We start from the raw sequence: 22,350 nt of genomic DNA on the forward strand, positions 1-22,350 counted from the left end.
GGGCTGGGAAGCGCTTGGGTGTTGCAGAAACATAATGGAGCAGACGGGGCCTTGTCTGCAGAGGAAGTGGCTAGCGGTCACAGGGGAGCCTGGGAAAGCATGGATTCATTTGTACACCACTCTGATGTTTTTGGTGAGATCTCTGCGGGTGAACCCTGGGCCTGTCATTAGATACCCAGACCCGCAGAGGGACAGCTGCCTCCAGGCCTTTTGCCACGGTCAGTCCTCTGACCTTACTCAGCTACTATATATAGGGTAGTCAGCAGCCACTTCTCTTGATCTCAGAGAAGCTTTTTTTTTTTTTTTTTTTTTTTTTTTCAAGTCCTTGAAGAGTATTTGAGAGCTGGCTGGGATGGTGACTTACAGGTGCTCCTGTATGTGAATGCTGGAGAAAGACAGTGTCCTCTTGGTCATTCCACACTTCCTCTTCTGGAAACCAAGACTGAAAGGAATAGACAATACAATTGAAAGAAAAACAAAACCTGTGTGTGTGTGTGTGTGTGTGTGTGTATGTATTTCTATCATATATTAGGTCAGCCATTTCCCAGATTCCAAATCAGTCTGTTTATATGCTGCCCCATTTCACATCTGAAGGACAAGAGCCCATGGACCGCTTTCCCCTCCAGCCAGATAAAATAGGAACAGATTCCTCACCAGCCGGGTCAAGGACAAATGCCGCTGTGGGGGACCACCAAGGAAGCGCTACTGCACCTCAGCTTTCGGAGGAGGAAGACAGAGGTGCCCTCAGTGGCTCGGCTCTGCCTGCCCTGTCAGCCGCTCTGAAAGCCTGGATTCTCTGATAAGTCTTCAGACAGCTTTCTGTGTTTCTCCTGTTTTGTCTTCTATTTTGTATATTTAAGCTACATGAGCTTATTCTTATAAAACAGTAAGACCATTGACTAGAGGAACAGAATGTTCTGGATACCCACTGTAGCCAGCTTAAGCCCTGAGGTCGTGAATAACTCTCTTGATTGAACAGGCCAGGAGTGCCGGCAGCACCGGACAACCCTCTGGCAGCCCTGGCTAGAGAAATGGTACTTTGGGACTGTTTAACTTTTTCCCTTGACCCTCCTGCCTCCCTGTGTCAGCTTTTTCAAGAAAGGAACATGGAATCCCTGCAATCTGTTGTTTTCATTTCTGTCACTCCCTACACGGACTTTAATTTCCTCCGTGTTTGGCCGTGCTAGGAAGCAGAGCTTAAGTAGCATGTACGTGACCGTTTTCCAGAAGCCATTTAGATGTGAGAGTGCCTCCCCCACCTTTGGTTGTGCGTGTCTGCACTCTGGTGACACCTCACAAAACGTCCGTTGTGTCAGCCACGTCAGGATGAAAGGGGGTGAGGAAGCCAACCATGCCTGAGACTCCTCTTCTTTGGGAATGATTTAGTAAACCCCATGAGCAGCTCTGGCCTCAGGAATGCTGGTGTCTGGCTTTGAGCGCAGCCGCTGCCCCCATCCCTGCGAGGAATGCCCTGCTGAGGAAGCACAGCCAGATGGGCCGTGCAGAGGCTGAGACTTCAACAACCGGACCATCCAGGGACAGGTTGAGTGGGGGCTGTGGCTCTGTCTGGGTTTGTGCCCTTTGTCAGGATGAGCCGGAGAACAAATCAGCCACATCTTCAAGGAAGGTGATTCACCACACTTGAAAAGGTCTTGATTTAGTCTGCTTAGCACTTCCTTCCAGAAAACTCCATCTAGAGACCAGCCCGGAGGTGCTGGTCTGGGGATGGTACGTGAAAGCTTAAGAGGAGCTAAAGGAGGAGCCGTAGAGTGAAGAGAGAGGGCTTTGCACCATGAGACAATCCAGACGTCAGAGAACTTTCTCTCTGTTTTCCTGAAGGATGCTGGAGTTTGCTCTCCCCTCCTGTTTTGAACCCTTCAAGCTTTTGGCTCTTTTGTGGGGAAAGGGCTGTCAGAGCAGTACACCCTGCCTGGATCATACAACAAGGTCCTCTGCTCCTAGCCAGGAGGTGACAGGCTTGATCCCTCAACTGCTTGCCGCACAGCTCCCAGAGCAGGCCTGTCCTTTCTCTGAGTCGGGGTACCAGACACCACAAGACTGCCTGAGCCTCTCAGATTCAACCCAGGACACGGTGGGTGGTGCACTGGCTCCTTGGTCAGCTGCCTGGGAGGGGTCCGAGCAGACCTGTCCGTGGGTGTTTGAGGGAGACCAGCCCGCAGGCATGGACAGGCAGTACTTCTTTATTTTTTTTTTAATTTTTTATTTTTTATTTTTAAAGATTTTATTTATTTATTTGACAGAGAGAGTTGACAAGCAGGCAGAGAGGCAGGCAGAGAGAGAGGAGGAAGCAGGCTCCCTGCTGAGCATAGAGCCCAATGTGAGGCTCGATCCCTGGACTCTGAGATCATGACCTGAGCCGAAGGCAGCGGCCTAACCCACTGAGCCACCCAGGCGCCCCGGCAGTGCTTCTTTAAACCCTTGGGTTTCAGTTTTCACTGATAGTCAGTTTTTAGAATGTTTTAAAAAGGCAGCTTAGAAATGTGAAAACAATGAACACTTATGTGCTGCTTTTTTCTATAGTGCTTTTCCTCTACTGTATTATAGAGAAAAATATGTATGTCCACTTCCTCTCATGCAGTCCCAGTGCTGTTTTTACCTGTACTTTGTAGAAGAGGAAAGTGAGAAACACAGAGGTTATAACTTACCAAGATCACAGAACCAGGAAGTGACCAAGATCGGCGTTGGACGTGGGCAGTCGAGGTCCAGTCCAGTCCCTTGACCATTGGGCTGCACTGCTTTTCACGAGCTGTATGTTTTCAGGGCCCCAAACATTCAGTCAGGCCATGTCTGGGCTCAGAGCAAGCAAGAAGCAAGAGGCCTTCACCCTTCCTCTCCCCTATAGGTTAACCCAGATTCTGGAGGTTTCCTCTCCCTGCCCTTCCCCCTGGGCCTCGGGATTTGCCTGTGAGCCTTGCTGGCCTTGTCCTCGAGATGCTGCCCCACGCTTCGTGGGATTTCAGCAGCAGAGCTTGCCTAAGTCAGAGACCCCTGTGCTGTCTGGCGGGGGTGCTGTGTTGGTGTGACTCAGAGTGGCCTGCAGCCCCGTTCTCATCTTGGAGGGAAGCCAGGCCAGGGAGGCAAAGTGGAGAAAAGGCCCTGCCAGCACTGAGAGAGTGTGGTTCCTGCCACCAGTGGCCCTGGGCGGCCGCTACTCCTGTCCCTCCCAAGCCTTGGCCACTCAGCTCTTTTCTCTTAATTCTGGAGCTATCCCAGCATCCTCCTAATCAATCTCTTTTTGCTTTGCCCCGGTGGGATTTGGGTCTCTTTTCTTGCCACCAAGAGAACACTGGCTAATAGAGGTACCCCGGTCTCAGCTGATGTCACCTGGAATGTTGCAGTGGGTTCAGCAGAGCCTGATCTCCACCAGTCCTCTTACCCGGTGGGAGGGAGCCTTTCAAACTGCAGCCTCCCTTACTGGGCCTTTGCTGTTGTAGGCGCTCCATGTGCTGCAGTTGTTCACCTTTGTCATTTCCCAGCCTGGCAAGACTGTCAGACGCTCCACTTTCTGTCCCAGTTGTATCTGCGTGTGGCCCCTTGGGTGCTTTGCAAATGCTTCTTCTTTAGCCTTGAGCACTTTCCAGAGAAACAGCCGCTCACACGCCCCATCCCTTCGTAACAGAGTCCCGTGCCCCTGTGCTTGTACAAACCATGGAAGCACGCTCTGTAGATCTGTACCTGGTGCACTGAAGTGACTTGGGAAACAGCCTAGGTTGTGCCAGAACGCAGGCCTCGGCACACCACGGCCTCACAATGGCTGGCATTGCCCGATCACTGAGCACATTGCATGACCTGAGCGTTCTCAGTTGTGAGAAAGGGGGTAATGCCTGCAGGGTTGTTCGGAGCTAAAGATCATTGTGGAAAGTTCTGAGCATGGTACCTAACAGATCTGTCCACCAGTTCCGGCATTCCTCCTGCCTTGGTGTCTGCCATATGCCTGATGTGAGCTCTCCTAGGGCAGCAGCGGGCCTCATTTGTCACTGGGGTCTTAACTCCCAGCTCTACGCCTGGTCCACAGCAGGGGCCAATAAACGTGTGTAGTGCGTGAAGAAACAAATTCATACTTTGAGACTTGGAGTGAGTTTGGATTGGCCTGCACTGGGAAAGAAAGGCATTGAATTTCTTCAGCTGTCAAGGTTCTTTCTCCTTTCCTTAGAATGTGCCAGAGTCTTCTATGCTGCGGGTGCTAAGCTGGTGCTCTGCGGCCGAAACCAGGAGGCCCTGGAGGAGCTCACCAAAGAACTTTCTGCTTCTCTGGCCACCAAGGTGAGCCCAAGGGTGTGTTTTCCGTGGACCAGGGGTGCGGTGCATTGTCTGCAGGTGTCTAAGGAGATGGCGGCCATTCCTGGGCCACCGCACATTCCATGTGCTTGCTCTGGACCAGCGAAGGCAGCAGGTCTCCATTGCTGGAGGAGGCAGGACTGTTGCAGGCTTCAGATCTCAGCTCTGCCACTTACTGGCACTGATTTAGGCAGTTCTCTCCGTGAATGCTTCTGCTCCCCCCTTTCCTGGCTAATATCTAGTCATCTCTGTGTGGTGGGGAAGTGGGGGGGAGGTTGGCCATGACTTCTAAAATTTTAATTGTGAAAAAATATATGTGACATAGTACTTACATACATATAAAGATACACATATAAATAAAATGTACATGACAAAGTGCTAATCATTTTATCCATTTATAGGTATACAACTCCGTGGCATTAAACACATTCAGGGTGTGTATAACTCTCACCACTTTCTGTGTTTATCATCCCCAACAAAAACTCTATACCTGTTAACAATAACTCAGTCTTTCTCCTGTCTCTCTAGTGCTTAGAAACCTCTGTTCTACTTTCTATGTATTTGCCTATTCTAGATTCCTTGTATAAGTGGAAAATGCAATATTTGTCCTGTGTCTGGCTATTTCACTGAACGTTGTATCTTCAGGTTCATCCGTATTGTAGCATGAATCAAACTTTCATGCCATTTGATGGCGGAGTATTATTCCAGTGTACATATATACCACATTTTGTTTATCTATGACTTTGTTGATGTACACTGGAGTTTTCACCTTTTGGCTATCGTGAATAATGCTGCAGTGAACATAGTTGTACATATTATGTTTGAGTCCCCGGTTTCAGTTTTTGTGAACATACACCTAGAACTGGAATGGGTGTGTCATAGGGTAGTTTTATGTTTAACCTGTTGAAGAACTGTCATCTGTTTTCCACAGCAGCTGCACCGTTTTACATTCCCACCAGCAATGCACAAGGGTCTTGCTTTCTCCACATTCTTGCCAACGCTTGGTTCTTTTCTGTGTGTTTTTTAATTGTACCTATCCTAGGAGATATGAAATGGTTTTGTGTTTCCCTAGTTACAGATGAGGTTGAGCATCTCTTCCTGTGCTCACTGACCATTTATATGTCTTCTTGGGAGAAATGTCTTTTCAAGTCCTTCTCCTGTCTTATGTTTGTTTTTGTTGTTGAGTTTAGTTCTCTATATATTCTGGATATAGAATATATATCCTTATCAGATCTGTGATTTGCAAATATTTTTTCTCATTCAGCAGATTTTTTTTTTCACTTCCTTGACAGTGAATCTATATCCTTTGATGCAGAGAAGTTTTATTTTTTTTAAAGACTTTATTTGAGAGACAGAGAGAGCACACACACACGAGCGGGTAGAGCGGCAGAGGGAGAGGGAGAGAAAGAATCTCTAGCAGACTCGGTGCTGAGTGCAGAGCCTGATGCGGGGACTCAACCTCACAACCCAGAGATCATGACTTGAGCCAAAATCAAGAGTCAGTTGCTCAACCAGCTGAGCCACCAAAAAGTTTTTAATTTTGATGAAGCCTAGTTTATTTTTTCTTTTGTTGACTGTACTTGTGGTGCCACATCCTTGAGGTCATTGCCACACCTAACATTATGAAGATTTTCCCCCGTGTTGTTTTTTTTTTTCTTAAGATTTTATTAATTTATTTGACCGAGAGAGATCACAAGTAGGCAGAGAGACAGGCAGAGGACGGCAGGGAAGCAGGCTCCGGGCCGAGCAGGGCTCGATCTCAGGACCCTGAGATCATGACCTGAGCCGAAGGCAGAGGCTTAACCCACTGAGCCACCCAGGCACCCCTTCCCCCGTGTTTTATTCTGTAATTTTAACTCCCAACATTTAGGTCTCTGATCCATTTGATTTAATTTTTGTATATGGTGTTAGGTGAGGTTTCACTTGCATGCTTTTGCATGTATATATCCAGGTTTCCTAGTCCCAGTTGTTGAAAAGATTGTTCTTTCCTCCTTGAATGGTCTTGGCACCCCTGTCACAGTCATTTGGTCACATACATGAGGGTTTATTTTGGAGCTGCCCTTCCTGTTTCATTGGTCTGTGTCTGTCTTTATGCCAGTCCCGCACTGTTTGCTGTAGCTTTGCAGTAAGATTTGAAATCAGAAAGTGTGGCTCTTCCAGCTATGTTCCTTTTTTTTTTCCAATGTTGTTTTGGTTGTAAACAGACCTTTGAGATTCCATGTGGATTTTAGGATTTTTTTCTTTCCAATTTCCTCCAAAACATGCACTTATTTTGATAGGGATAGCATTGACTCTTGGATCACTTTGGGTAGTATTGACTACTTAACAGTGTCAAGTTTTCCAGTCCATGAACATGAGACGTCTTCCCATGTATTTAGGTTTTCTTTCACTTGTATCAGCAGTGTTTTGTAGTGTTTAGCATACAAATCGTTGACCTCTTCAGTTTGATTTATTCCTATATATTTAATTCTTTTAGTTGCCATTATAAATGGATTGCTTTCATAATTTCCTTTTCAGATTACTCATTGCTGGTGTATGGACATATAGCTGGTGTGTGTATGTTGATCTGGTACCTTGCAACTCTGCTGAGCTTACGTTAGCTCTAATAGCATTCTCTGGATTCTTCGGGACCTCCTATGTATAGGATCGTGTCATCTGTGAGCAGTTGTACATTTTCCTATCCAATGTGGGTGCCTTTTATTTCTTGTTCTTGTATAAGTGCTCTGCTTAGAACCTAGTACTGTGTTGAATAGCTACAGTGAGAGCAGGCATCCTTGTCTGGTTCTTGGTCATAGGGGAACACTTCCTGTCTCATACCATTGAACATACATTAGGTGTAGGTTTTTCATAAATTTCCTTTACCATGTTGAGGACTTTCCCCTCCATTCCTGGTTTGCTGGGGTTTTATCATTAAAGGGTGTTGGAATTTCTCAAATCTCTTTTTTGCATCAGTTGAGATGATGATGATGTAGTTTTTTCCTTTGTTCTGTCAACGTGATATATTGGTTGATTTTGTTATATTGGACGAGCCGGCATTCTTAGGATAAATCTCACTTGTTCATGGTGAGCATCTTTGCAGTACACTGTTGGATTTGAGTTGCTGGTATTGTGTGGAGGATTTTAGCATCTGTATTCATGAAGGATACTGGTCTGTAATTTTCTTGTGCTGTCTTTATCTGGACTTGGTATCAGAGTAATGCTGGCTTCACAGAATTGAATTAAGAAGTGTTCTGTCATTCTTCAGTTTTTTGGAAGAGGATGACAAGTGTTGATGTTAATTCCTTTTCAAAGTTTGGTGAAATTCACCAGTGAAGCCATCTGGTTCCTGACATTTCTCTGTCGGGAGGTTTTAGGATATCGCTTCAGTCTTTCTACCTCCTCTGTGTCTGCTGAGATTTTTCAATTTCTTCTTGAGTCAGGGAATTTGTGTATTTCGAGGAATCTGTTCAGTTCTTCTAGGTTATCTCATTTATGGGCATACAGTTGTCAGTTGTATTATAACCTTTTTAAACTATTTTTAAAAATATTTTATTTTTATTTATTTATTTTTTTTGACAGAGAGAGACACAACAAGAGAGGGAACACAAGCAGGGGGAGTGGGAGAGAGAGAAGCAGGCTTCCCACTGAGCAGGGAGCCCATTGTGATGGGGGTGTGGTGGGGTGGTGGTGATCCCAGGCGCCTGAGATCATGACCTGAGCCTATGGCAGACCCTTAATTACTGAGCCACCCAGGCGCCCCTATAACCTTTTACCTAGGTAGGGACCTACTCCATCCTTTCTTTCTTTGTCTAGCTCATGGTTTCTCAATTTTGCTGATCTTTTCAATGAACCAACTTCTGATTTCATGATTTTCTTTATTTCTACTCTCTATTTTATCTCCTCTCTAATCTTTATTTCCTTCCTCTGCTAGCTTTTGGGTTAGTTTACTCTGTTCTAGCTCCCTAAGGTGTAAAGTTGTATTATTGATTTGAGAACTTTTTTTTTTTTTTAATATAGGCACTTATAGGTACAAATTTCCCTCTTACCACTGCTTTCACTGCATCCCGTAAGTTTGGGTGTTTTATGTATTCATTTTCATTTGTGTCTAAATAGTTTATAATTTCCCTTGTTATTTCTTTTATGAGTCAGTGCTTCTTTAAGAGTGTGTTGTTTAATTTCCACTGATTTTTCAGTTTACCTTCTGTTACTGATTTCTAGCTTTATCACACTGTGGTTGAAGAAGGCACTTTAAATGTTATCTTTTTCAATTTGTTAACATTTGTTTTGTGGCCTAACATGTGGTCTGTCCTGGAGAATGTTCCGTATGTGGTTGAGAAGAATGGGTGTGGTGCTGTTGTTGGGTGGGATGTTCTATATATCTGTTCAGTCCTATTGGTTTATAGTATTCGGGTCATCTATTTCGTAATTGATCTTCTGATTGCTTGTTCTGTCTCTTTAAAATGGAGTATTGAAATACCACAATATTATTATAGAACTGTTTGTTTCTCCCTTCAGTTCTGTTGATTTTTGCTTCATATATTTGAGGGTCTATTATTAGGTAATAAATATTTATAACTATTATCTTTTTTTTTCTCTAATGAATGCCTTTCTATTATCACGGGCTTACCTTATTTTATTGTGCTTCCCTTTATTGTGCTTTGCCGACGGGGTGTATTTTACATATTGAAGGTTTTGTGACAAGCGTGTATTGATCTAGTCTATCAGTGCCATTTTTCTAACAGCATTTGCCCACTTCACATCTCTATGTCCTGTCTCTGTGTCACATTTTGGTCATTCTCACAATATTTCAAACTTTTCCATTATCAACTTGTTATGGTAATCTGTGATCAGTGACTACAACTCACTGAAAGTTCAGAGGATGGTTCACACTTTTTTAGCAATATTTTTATTTTTATTTTTTAATATTTTTAAATTAAGATATGTATGTTGTTTTGTTAACCATAATGCTATTACATGCTAATAGACTACAATGTAGTATAAACAGAACTTCTTTACTGGGAAACCAAAAATTAGTTTGGCTGGCTTAAATGAGATATTTGCTATACTGTGGTGGTGTGAAACCAAACCTGCAGTGTCTCCGAGGTATGCCTGCATGTAATGTCCTTTTTTGTCTCTCATAACCTTTTCTGATTTAAAGCCTATTTTGTATGATACTAATCCAGCCACTCCAGCTCTCTTTTGGTTATTATTTACATGGAATAACCTTTTGTCATCCTTTCACTTTCAACCCAATTGTATCTTTGGATCTAAAGTGCGTCTCTTAAAGACAGCATATAGTTGGATTTTTTAAAAAAAAATTCTAGCTATTGGGGCGCCTGGGTGGCTCAGTGGGTTAAAGCCGCTGCCTTCGGCTCAGGTCATGATCTCAGGGTCCTGGAATCGAGCCCCGCATCGGGCTCTCTGCTCAGTGGGGAGCCTGCTTCCTCCTCTCTCTCTCTCTGCCTGCCTCTCTGCCTACTTGTGATCTCTCTCTGTCAAATAAATAAATAAAATATAAAAAAAAAATTCTAGCTATCAAGTGGTGTTCTGATAAGAAAGTTTAAATTGTTTATATTTAAAATAATTACTAGTAAGGAGGAACTTCTTCCATTTTGCTATTTGTTTTCTGTATGCTTTATAGCTTTTTTGGCCCCTCAATTCCTGCATTACTGTCTTGTGTGCTTAGTTGATTTTTTAAAAAATGATTTTATTTATTTATTTGACAGAGATCACAAGTAGGCAGAGAGAGAGAGAGAGAGAGGAAGGGAAGCAGGCTCCTGCTGAGCAGAGAGTCCGGTGGGAAGCTCGATCCCAGGACCCCGGGATCATGACCTGAGCCCAAGGCAGAGGCTTTAACCCACTGAGCCACCCAGGTGCCCCACTGTGTTAGAGTAGTTCTCTCTTGATGTTTTCAGGATTCTCTCTCTCTCTCTTATCTTTTGAGAGTTTTATTACAACATGTCTTCATGTGGGCATCTAAATTTATCCAACTTGGTGTTAAGCTTCTTAGATGTGTAGATTCATGTATTTCATAAAGTTGAGACGTTTTCAGCAATTATTTCTTCAGATATTCTTTCCACCCCTCTCTCTGTCTCTTCTCCTTCTCAGATTCCCACAGTGTGTTTATTGATCCGCTCGATGGGGGGTCCCCACACGTGCCTGTAGGCTCTGTTTGCTTTGCCTCATTCTTTTTTCTTGTTCTCAGACTCAGTAACTTCAGGCATCCACTCTTCTGTTCCACTGATTTGCTCTTCTGCTTGCTCAAATGTGGTTTGGGGAACCAAATGCTTGGGGCTGAGGACGGGCGTCAGTCGGCACTTTGGACTCCAGAAAAAAACAAAATACAAAGAGGTTTAAAAGATGGTGGATGGTCAGAAAAGTGAACACTTCTAAGAAGTAAAGCTAAATGAAGAATGGAACTTTGCTGGGCGCAGAGCAGCATTTTCCATTTCAGAAGTTGTACTTTGAGCTTCAGAATTTTTTTTTTTTTTTAAAGATTTATTTATTTATTTATTTATTTATTTATTTGACAGAGAAGGGGAGGGAGAGAAAGAGATCATAAGTAGGCAGAGAGGCAGGCAGACAGAGAGGGAGAAACAGGCTCCCTGCTGAGCAGAGAGCCTGATGTGGGGCTTGATCCGAGGACCCTGGGATCATGACCTGAGCTAAAGGCAGAGGCTTAACCCACTGAGCCACCCAGGTGCCCCTCCAGAATTTTTTTTATAATTTCAATTTATTTGATGGCATTTCTTTAATGATACTCATTTTGTTTATACATGAATTTTCTGCCTTTCTCCGTGTCTTCCTTTAGCACTTTGAGGATCTTTTAAGACAATTTGTTTTAAAAATCTTTGTCTTATAAGTCCATTGTCTGGGCTTCCTCAGGTATGTTTTCTGGGGATTTATTTATATTTTTGAATATCAAAACAACATGTGTTAACTCTTATAAATCTACTGGAAACCATTTTAGCCAGTGGTGATTAAAATAATGCACCTTGCCTCCATGCCGCACCTCAGTGATCCACCACCAGAACACAAACCTGGTTTTTAGAAGACAAGGTCTTTATTGCCTACTTTTGCTCCCTCCTGCTGCCCCAAGAAGTGTGGCTTGTCTTTCCTACAGCTGCCTACCACAGGGATGTAGGGATGGAGGATGGAAACCTACCACCAAGGCGATGGCTAGAATTGACCAAAATTACTTATAATTTGCCAACCAGGCACTGCTTTAGAAGCTGCAGGGATTCAGATAGACTCCAGAGTTCCAGAATTTTCAGAGAGTTTCTGCCAGTACAACGTCCAGGTGGAAAGAGATTCTTGGCACTTCCTACTCTGCCGTCTTCTCTGATTTCACATCCCCACCCCTCCTTTTAATCTCTTATTAAACTCACATCCACTGGGAAGCCCTCTAAGTTAGATGGCTCAGTTATTCATTTCTCTGGCATCTTATACTTCTTCATGATATGCTTCACAGCTACAGAATTTGTCTTCCTCACTAGACAGGATGCTTCTGGAAGACAGGAACGGTGTTTGTCTTGCTTTCTTCCCTGTCCCCAGTCCCTGGCACATAGGAGATATATAACAAAATGTTTCATGAACAAATGAACAAAAAGGACAGTCTGAGAAGGACGGCTCCCATCAGGAAGGGCACTGTTTAATGTCGTGATGATATACAGCACGATGCTGGCACAAGGCATTGAGGGGAGCCTGGCTCTAGTAGCATTTTCAGTTCAGGGTAGAAGTTGCCCAGGTGAGATGTGAGTACCAGAGGCAAGAACCTCCAGGCCACATTTCTTTGGAGGAAGAGGTACTAGAGCCCGTGCCGTGCCATGCCCAGGCCACTTCCAGCGCTCTGAGAAGCAGGGACATGTGGCTCACATGCCTGTCACTCTGAAGGTGCATTAGGTTTCTGTCATTTGACCAGGTGCAGACACACAAGCCTTACACAGTGACCTTTGACCTCACGGACCCTGGGGCCATTGTCACCGCGACAGCCGAGATCCTGCAGTGCTTCGGCCACGTGGACGTGCTCATCAACAATGCGGGCATCAGCTACCGAGGCACCATCGTGGACACCACCACGGACGTGGATAAGAAAGTCATGGAGACAAACTACTTTGGCCCAATTGCTCTAACGAAGGGTAACAGTCCTGAAGTCAAAGGGAAAAGAGCACTGCATGTTGGCACTCTTTTTACTTTACTTGATTTCTTTTTAGCTAAATGTTGCCTAACTCCATCTATTTTACCCCGGAATGGGTGTTGTCATTACAGCTTGGGTGTTTGTTTTCTCCAGGCTTTCGTTTGCATTTGCTTGATCTGCTTTTCAGCCTTAAATCAAGATGTTCTCCTCAAGGACAGCTTATTTGTACAGCATCACATCCATTTCCTTTTCATGGTGTTTGGAAGCCCAGGCAGACTGGGGACATTTTTGTGCCTTGTCACAGATACCACTCACGGGGAGAGGCTCTCCCTAGAGAGGGGGACCGAGCCGACCCTTCCTAGTGACTAGGTGTCTGCCTGCCTGCCTCCTTGCCCCCTTGCTGCTCCTTCCCGATGGCTGTCTGCTGGGCGCCAGAGGCCTGAGAGTTCCCACCGGTGTGCCGCTCCCCGTGAGAAGCTTTTCCTGTTCACCTCCCTGGCTCTGACTGCATATGATAAGTGAGGTCGCCTCTTGTCCCCGTTAGCTGCAGTGACCAGAAGGGTACTCCGCTAAAACCTCTGCTGTCTTTCTTTAGCACTCTTGCCCTCCATGATCAAAAGGCGACAAGGCCATGTTGTGGCGATCAGCAGCATCCAGGGCAAAATCAGCATTCCTTTCCGATCAGCATGTGAGTACTCTCTTCTCCTTCCCCCAACTGTTTTTCCTTATTGTCTTCTCATGATTATAAAGATAGCACATTTAGTATGCAGAATTCAGACATGTAAGAAATACTCAATGCAGAGTGTGAGGGGGGCTTGATCACAATGTGTTCTGCTGAGTGGAATGTCTGGGTTCCAGCTCTGCTCCTTACCTGCTCTATGTGACCTTGTGCAAAGGTGCCCACTTCTCTGTACCCCAGTCTTTATCTGTAAAAGGAGGCCAGAGCAGTCCCAGCCTCGGAGGGCCACTGGGAGACTGTGGCAGTCTGCGAGGGTCGTGCGTGCAGGGCTGGAGTGCACCCACATGTACGTGCCATGCATGTGTCGGCCACTAGCCCATTACTGGGTTTTGCCGTGGACACATAGCATGTCCACGTGATCACTCTGCAGCAGATGTCTCCCAGCTGCTCTCCTGTGATCAAAGACTCAGACGCGGAATTACAGTATACATACTTTTCGTGCCTTGCTTATTCCACTCGCTGATACAACTTTCCACATCAACATATGCAATTCACTTGATCCTTTCAAGTGGGTCTGTAGTAGTGCATTGAATAGATGTGACGTGAGTCATTTAGACATTTTCCTGGACACAGGAAGATTGCTTTTCCTTCAGTTCTTGACCAGTAGCAATGATGTGCTACCTAGGATATCCTTAAATATTTCCACCTCTGGCTACTCGTGGAAGGGTCTCCAAAAAGTGGAAATAGTAAGTAGGACCAAAAAAAATGAAACTGCCGCATTGACTTCCAGTTCCCACTCTCACCTCCGTGTGCGAGTGACTGCGCCAGAAGTTTGAGATCTCATTTCTCCCATCTGCCTGCCATCATATTGTGCCAGCAAGCAGACGGAGCCTGGGCTTGTGTTGACAGATTTTAAAGGCGATTTCCCAGACTGCCCCAGTAGCTCTGTTCTTTGCTCCGCCCTCTGCTAGACGGACCTGTGGCAGCCTCCTCTGCTTTCACTGCCTCTAAGCGCCGGCCTCACCCAAAGGCAGCTGCAGAATTGGCAGCGAGGGAAGAGAGAGCAGAGCTGGGTCAGCACTTTGGAAGGACGGTAGCAGACATCCAGCTGGATGACACGGCGTGGCTGATCTGGAACTGTCACAAAGACCTCCTCTTCCTCTGCTCTGCCTCATGGTTCTAGTTGCATGTCCTTGGGCGAGTAGCTTAACTCCTCTGACCCCCGTTTCCTCGCTTGCGAAGAGACTGATGGCCCCCACACACGTTCCACAGAGCAGCGTTAAAGGTGAAATGAGACATCTGGAGACGGAAAGTCCTTTATGAATCGGGAAGCACTCTGGCCATATTTGTTCCTGTGGTGGTGATTTCCCTGTTTGCCGGCATTCTGTTTCAGCTCTGACCGCACAGGACAGCTATTGAAGGCAGCTCAACGGTTCAGGAATAAACAGAATCACCAGTGATAAAGCAAGTGAGGTGAAATGTTAGTAATAGATAAATCAGGGTGAAGGCTATACAAGTGCTCTTTGTACGAAATTACTTCCACCTTAACTTTGATTTATCTCTGATCTGGGCACTTGGTAACAAGCAGACTTGAGTATGGCAGTGCACCTGGGCATGTTGGTTAATCCTGGTGAGCAACAGTCTTCTCATCTGTGAAATGGGAGAGCAGCTCACCCCGCCTCCCACTGCTGTCGTGAGGACCAAAGAAGATGACCCAGGTGGCACTTTGAGCCCCGTTGCCCTGCAGTTCGGCAGGGCTCCCTGTTGCCGGCCATGGTGACAGTGTAGGTTGCTCAGCCTGCCTGAGGACCTACACCTGAGACTCCATGAGACCTGGCATCAGGGTGCAGCCTTCTATTTTGGGGGGCCCCCAGGATGACTCTTGTCTGTCCTCAGGCCCTGGCCTGCACCCCTGGGATCACAGCTGGTAGGAGACGCTCTCTCTACCTGCCTACCCACAAACTACACTTCCAGCCCCCAGCAGCCTGGCCCAGAGCGAAGCTGCTGGCCCCCACAAGGTGCTGCAGTGAGTTCCAACTCTGGAATTTCTCATGGGACTCGCTGGGACACTTCCTTGCTTCTTCCCTGTTTTCTTGGCTGATGGATTGCCCCTTTCCTAACACTAGAATGTTTAGAAGTCTGAATTGGAGGAAACTTATTTTCAGTGGAGATGCTGTGTGTTTTCCAAGAATGTCATTGTCGGGTCACTGTGTCCCCACGCAGAGTGCTGTCAGCATGTTTGGAGCCGTGGCTCCTAGGGAGCAAGCTCAGTAGCTCTTCCTGACAGAGAGCCACTCCACAGAAGTTCATCAAACAAAATACATAAGAAAGTGGGGCATGGATTTCAGACACACACTCCTTTGCCTGCAGGGACGCTCCCTGGTAGTGCTGCTTCAGTGACAAAACCTGGAAACCACCCACGCAAGCCGGGGTGGCTTCTGTGGTCCTGGACCAGTGGAAGGGTGGCGGGCCTGCGTGGGGGGCGCCGAGACCGATCGCTCTGCACCACTGCATGAAGAGAGCTACTTGCAGGAATAATGTAGACAATGTGAGCTCAAAAAAATTCTTTAAGTGTCAAATCATATATATGTATATAGGATATGTAGAAGATAAGTCCTGCGACACCAATAGCACAGGTGACCTCTGGAGAATGGAACTGGAGGACAGAAGGAAGACCTTCACTTTTTACTTCGTGTCCTCTGTCCTGTGTGAATGTTTTACCTATTAGGCATTAAGGTTTTTTTTTTGTTTTTTGATTCTTTTAACTCTTAACATTAGAATAATTGCAGATTTCAGGGCACCTAGGTGACTCAGTCGGTTGAATGTCTGACTTGTGTTTTCTGCTCAGGTTGTGACCTCAGTCCGTGCTCAGCGGGGAGTCTGCTTGAAATTCTCTCCCTCGCCTTCTGCCCTCTCGCACTCTCTTTAAAATAAATAAATACATCTTAAAAAAAAAAAAAAAGGATTTCAGATTTAAGAAAAGTATCAGGAACAGTACAAAGAACTCCTGTGTTCCCTTCACACGGATTCCCTAGTTGTTAGCATTTGACCATATTCGCTTTGTCCTAGTTTGCGTGTGTTGTGTGTGTATGCACATACATGTGTATATAAAATTTCCAATTTTTTTCCCTAGACCTCTTGAAAGAAGGCTGGAGACATGACATTCCTTTACTCTACACAGTTCAGGGTATTTCCTGAGAACAAGAATACAATGTGCTTCCCTAACTCAGGAAATGTACACTGCTATAATACTATAATCTAAAATTGTAATATCAGTTTTTAAGGAAAAGAGAATGAATGGGAATGAGTCTGTGGGCCTGTTCCACGCCCTCTCCCTCACCTGTGTGTCTGGCCATGAACCTTTGCAGATGCGGCTTCCAAACACGCAACCCAGGCCTTCTTTGACTGTCTTCGTGCTGAGATGGAGCAGTATGAGATCGAGGTGACAGTCATCAGCCCTGGCTACATCCACACCAACCTGTCTCTCAATGCTGTCACTGCTGATGGGTCCACATATGGAGGTGAGGCCCTACTTTCATTTTCTTCCATGAAAAGCTGTTGGTTGGCCACAGTGAGATGTGCTGCTTTTTTTCCATTTGGGATGTAATTTTTAAAACCCCAGACCTTGCTGTGTGGGTATTGGTTATGCATACCACTGCTCAGTGGTCACTAGCATGGGCCGTCTGCAGCCTGAGCTCACCGTTGCAGCTGTCGGAACAGGGTGCCTGGTGGCCAGGACTTTGAGTCCTTTGAAGGTCTTAGAAGCCCAAGCTTCCAAATTAAAGTCAACGAAAGTAAAACTAAAGTGGATTAACTTGATGGAAAGTATGGCTTGCTCAACCCAAAAGATTCCCTGCCCAGTGTGCTTGAGAAATAAATGACTGATCTCAGGGTGCTCAAAGGAAAGAGTGCAGCTTTCTGGGGTGAGGCTGGGTGCGCCGGTTTCAGTCCCCGTCTTGCTTCAGCCGGAGACACGGTGAGCTGACACGCAGTCAGCACCGGTGGGCTGGACAGCCTGGCCTCAGCACGCGGGCTCCGGAGGCTTCCCCAGCCCACCGACCCACCCGTGCTGTTGATGCGGGGGTCAGCTCTGCTCCCTCTTGCTTGCATGGCCCCACCTCTTGAGAAGTGACCTGCTGTGTCCTGCCTCTGTGGAGGTGCCCTCTTGGGCCTGTGCTCTGATGTTCAGCAGCGGCCTGCAGGTTGTGTACCACCCCCGGCCAGACTGGAACCAGACTGGATAGTGGCTCTCTCAGCAAGTCAGCAGGAGCCAAACAGAAGCACCAAGCCAGGGGCACCTGGGTGGCTCAGTGAGTTAAGCCTCTGCCTTCGGCTCAGGTCATGATCTCAGGCTCCTGGGATCAAGCCCCACATCGGGATCTCTGCTCAGCAGAGAGCCTGCTTTCCCCCCTCTCTCTGTCTGCCTACTGTGATCTCTCTCTCTCTGTCAAATAAATAAATAAAATCTTAAAAAAAAAAAAAAAAAAGAAAAGAAAAAAGAAAAAAAGAAGCACCAAGCCAGAGAGGTTCATACTTACTTATACTTGGGAGAATCTTTTTTTAACAATTCCCTCTGTGGCATTTAAAAGTAAGTAACAATCAGAAACCTGTTCTGTGTTAACGGAAACACAGGGAGAGCAGATACTGGGGAGGAAGCTCATGCAGTTTACACGGCTCATTGATGGTTGCAAATGGCCTGTGCTGGTGGCCTATTCCTCTCCACCTGCCAGCTGGTTCTATTTTGTGGGCAAAATTGTCAGATTATAAGGAAAGGAGGAACATTAGTTGGTGTTAACCAGCCTCACACCTCACAAACCCTGCACCTCTCTGTTACCACCTCAAACAAACCAAGGCTTTCTTCCTGGTCCTTGTCCAGGTAACATAGGACGTGGGGAACTGTGACATCTGTTCCTGAGTCACTTCATTCTCACTGTGGGGGGGGTAGTATAGTCTCCTCCCATCCCCCACCTGGCAGACCTCAAGCCAAGCCACTCAAGACCTACTCAGGGCCACACTAGCCCTCGTTGTCGGTTCCAATAGACAATTCCCAAGGTGGAATCAGTGTGTGTGAAGGCTCACGCTTTGGGACCCCATCCCGGCTGGCCTTTGGTCTTTGACACAGACCACCGGTTCCTAAGCACTGAGGAGGCCCGTTTACCTCATTCCACGTCTCTCCCACACTCCGCCTCTCCCCGCTCGTACACATGGAACTGCAGACGGCTTCGTCACTTCTGTGAGTACAGGACAGTTGTGGATGGAGGCGCCCCACCCGCCTCCTGGCAGATGGCAGGGGGAGCTTCGTGGTGGGAAATTCAGCAAACCTAGCTGACACTGGTCATTGTCCACTCAAGTCCTTGGGAGAGGAACTTCTGCTTTATAGTTCATGTCTTTGTTTTGTTTTGTTTATTTTAGTCATGGACAAGAGCACGGCCCAGGGCCGAAGCCCTGCAGAGGTGGCCCGAGATGTCCTGGCTGCTGTGGGGAAGAAGAAGAAAGATGTGATCCTGAGCGACCTATTGCCGTCCTTGGCCATTTATCTGCGAACTCTGGCTCCTGGGCTCTTCTTCAGCCTCATGGCCTCCAGGGCCAGAAAGGAGCGCAAGTCCAAGACCTCCTAGTCGTGCATCTGAGCTGGGGAGGGAGAGGTGGGGAGCAGCACCTACCCGGGGCGGCGGCCTGCCTGGGCACAGCTGCATTTGTAGACACCTTCCTGGGTACTCGTCGTACGGGTGGGAAAGAGGGAGCACACACTTCTCCCGAAGCTCCCTGGCTAGCCCCTGCCAATAGAATGAGAACCCAGAAGGACAGCCACCTGCTCAGGGCTGAGGGGTGCATCTGAAGGAATAAGTGTGGAGCTGGCTTTGGGCTAAGACTCTGAAATAAATGAACGGTTAAGGGCTGTAGTCCTCAAGGGCCAAAAGCACTGTACCTCCTTTGAATTCCAGCCTGAGCCAGCTCCTCAAGAGTGTTTCAGCCTTGAAGACGGAAAACATCTTGACATCACCTGACCCGCTTCTCTCATTTGACTGATCTGGATCACAAACTGATGGTTTTGGCAGAGTCCCCCGCAGTACTCAAGGGAGCAGGCTGTGGTTTGAAGACGCCGTTGTCTGTTTCCATTTCCAGGGTCCTACAGGACATCGTCCAGCGCAACAAACGGGCTTCTGTTTGTTCTGTCTTTCCATGTAGCCCAAGTGATGCTGACTTTAGTACCTAAAAGCCATTCCCCAGTTTCCCTGTGAACTCTCCCCGGAAGCCGTGTAGACCAGGCCCCACTCCCATCAGATGAGTTTACTAAGGACACAGCAGCCAAAAGGGAGAGGAAACCCCCGCATGGTCCCACAGATGCTCTAGGGAGTCAGACTCCGAAGCCCGGCTGGCTGGGGGTTTCTAAGGCTGCAGCCGGCCCCGGAAAGAGCGGCGCTTTAGTTAGCTGTGCCTGAGGGGTGCCTACTTCCACCTGATTTATTTAAAAATACGTGGTTGAGGTTGAGTAAATCCACTTCATAGCTGATGTTTAGGATGAAGCTTTACCTATTATTGAGGCTGAAAATGGAAATGGTGGCTGTTCTGTATGGTTTCCCCAACTTGGAATAAAAATGTCCTAGCATGTCCTAGTGGCATCTTGCGCCATCTCCTAACTCTGACCCTGTTGCGCTTGTATTTTAAACAGCTGTCCCTGAAATTAAAACGGCCAAAGCCAGCCTATGGTTAGTGTCTGAGGCTCTTCAGATTCCTGGGAACAGGAGGACAAGGAGTGCAGCGTTAGATCTGGTGGTCGTCCCCAGTTCCCAGCACAGCCTGAACATTCCAGGGATCCATGGTTGGAATGTGGATAAGGACATACGGGTTGGCTCTTCATTTACTACATACACCATCTACCTCCCTCGTAACATAGAGGAGAAGGACCTCACTGTTCAGCCTGTTTGCACATCATGGGAGTGAGCGCCAGGGAAGAGCCGGCCCGTGACAGCCGTAGTGGCTACTCTGAAGCCTACTCTGAAACTGACTAAAACTGTCAAGTGCATAGCGGGTCCTCAGGAAGGGGCAGCGACAAGAGGCAACTGGGCCTCTAAATGGGGACGAGAGAACATCTGTCCTTGGACACAGTTGATGAGCACTTTCACTGGGGCCCGGATCCAGGTGCTGTCCTTTCTTGTTAAACAAAATGGGCAGCAACTGGAGACCGATGTGACCTGCTGACCTCTAAAGGACACGTGCTGAGCAGCCACATGGTGCGTCATCAGAACATGGCACCAAGTCCGCTGCTGGGTGGCTGCCTTGGGGGCCACTGGGACAGCGGTGGAGTCCACCAAGCCCCAGGCCAGGCGCGGGTCAGTACGCAGAGCCTGGAGCAGACACGAGGGGTCTCTCAACCTACACACGACACCTGAGCCAGATCCCAAACCACTGAAGTTTATTTACCTTGCATTTTTTACAGACTCACACTTTCTTAAACTTACTTTAGAAACTTTATTTTCTACCGTATAAGTAGTAAATGCAGCATAACCAACCGTTAAAATCTGGCAACTTCCAGCTGGCTGGCAGAGGCTGGGTGTGAGGTCCAGCTGGTCCTGAGGAGGTTGGCACTATCAGAGAGGTATGAAAGATGCGCTTGCACCACACAGATGCTTTTTGGCCTCAGAAATCAGGGAGACGGCTAATTAGGGCTGGTGACCTCAGTGCTCCTTAAAGTCCACGTGGCCATCTTGGGCCTCCTGTCATGCCGGGCAGGCAAAGGTGGGGCTTACTGGGCCTGCTGGAGTGGGAGCTCTCTGGACTGGGAGGGCAGCCACAGCCCTTCCCTAAGGGCGAGCGTCCCCCCTCTCCAACACTGTGCGCTGGCCAGGACCCACTCTTGCTTTCAAAGCAGTGTTTGGATACATCTGCCACCAGGGGCAGTGGTGGTTCTGCTGTTCCAGATTCTCTGTTCTGTCCTCAAGGGTTTCTTTTCCCCATTTCTCTCCTCCATGGAGTGGGGGTAGGTCAGAAAGCTGCACTTGGATGGGTTCTGCCTGCAGATATAGTTCAAAGGCACCTTGTGCTTTGCTCCGTAGGCCTCCTTGGAGCTTTCCCCAGTCCCAGCACAGAAGCAGGCGCACTTGTGCTGTGAGCCCACACCCGAGTTGGGAAAGCATAGCCGAGTGAGTTTCCAGACAGCAGCGCTGCACATCTGGCCACTGTGGAGTGGCTCGCGAGTAAACAGATGGACCAGTGAGCGCACAGCTGCCTGGGCACACTGCCCGGCACCCAGCAGGCTCCAAGGACACAGTTTCCCTTCCCTTCTTCACGGGGGACGACAGCTGCAGAACCAGATGTGAACACTTTGGAGGGAGCTCATAGGCCAAGGGGAGAGACAGTCCGTGTTTGCAGGGGTCTGCTCCTCTCCATTTCTCAATGAGCTGACCCTTCCGAAGGCTCTTTGCTCTTCTCTGAAATTGGGGCGAGAGTGGGCAGTTCAAACAAGACTGCTGTAATTGGGCTGGCATGATGCACTGACCGATGTGGGCACACACAGGACTCATGTGTGGACTTTGCAGGCAAGGGCCCAGCTGACTTGGCCTTTGTTTCCCACCTGATGGTTCTTTGAGGCTCTTGCTTCGGGAGCACTGTGGCCCATCACCGAGGAGCATAACCCACTTGTCAGTGACGTCTAAGTAGGAAGGCGGCAGAAACAGAGCAGCCAGGGTCAAGGGAGGGGAAGGCCTTCCAGGCGCAGGAGGTGCGGTCCTCCCGTTCCCCTTCCTGGCCAATTTGGGCGCGGGTCACGCAGAGAGGCCTACAACACCCAAGTCCTGCCCCGCACTCCACGGCAGGCCTGAGTCCTCACCTTGGCCAGGGCCATGTAACTGAGGCGGCACCGCAGAATCTGGGCTAGTCCACCTGACAAGAATCACTTTGTTTAGCACAGCCGGAGCCAGCCTGTTTGCACTTGGCTTCTATTTCTGGTGAGGACTTCAGCTCAGCTGACCCAACGGAGACGGCTACTGCTTGTCAGCTTCCAGCCACCTCCCCTGTGAAATCTGATTTGCAGGCAGAGAGCACGGGGCTCCCTTTCCAAATCTGCACCGTTTATTACGGAGACACCTACCATTCATGGCAGCCAGCCTGGGAGCTGGCAGTCAAGACACCCACGGGCTTGTGGGCCCTGCACGTCAAGACCCGCTCTGTGCCTGGGATCACTACCAATCGACCACGGTTGCAGATGGCCAGGCTGCCGCGTCAACTGTAGTGTGCCCCCACCATCTTGCCACCC

The 22,350-nt window shown here is 47.8% G+C and overlaps 1 protein-coding gene across 1 annotated transcript in view; it reads left to right on the top strand.

Annotated features, from left to right (window-relative positions):
* Positions 1–19,782, top strand: part of DHRS7B (dehydrogenase/reductase 7B) — a 58,929-nt gene extending 39,147 nt beyond the window's left edge. The window contains exons 3-7 of the mRNA XM_059380912.1: positions 4,175–4,284; positions 12,200–12,416; positions 13,011–13,103; positions 16,463–16,615; positions 18,507–19,782. Of these exons, the coding sequence (XP_059236895.1) occupies positions 4,175–4,284; positions 12,200–12,416; positions 13,011–13,103; positions 16,463–16,615; positions 18,507–18,712 (779 nt within the window). The 3' untranslated portion in view covers positions 18,713–19,782. The remainder of the gene's footprint in view (positions 1–4,174; positions 4,285–12,199; positions 12,417–13,010; positions 13,104–16,462; positions 16,616–18,506) is intronic.
* The last annotated feature ends 2,568 nt before the right edge of the window (positions 19,783–22,350 follow it).

The sequence above is a fragment of the Mustela nigripes genome, chromosome 16 (assembly GCF_022355385.1).
Source record: "Mustela nigripes isolate SB6536 chromosome 16, MUSNIG.SB6536, whole genome shotgun sequence".
Taxonomy (NCBI): Eukaryota; Metazoa; Chordata; class Mammalia; order Carnivora; family Mustelidae; genus Mustela; species Mustela nigripes.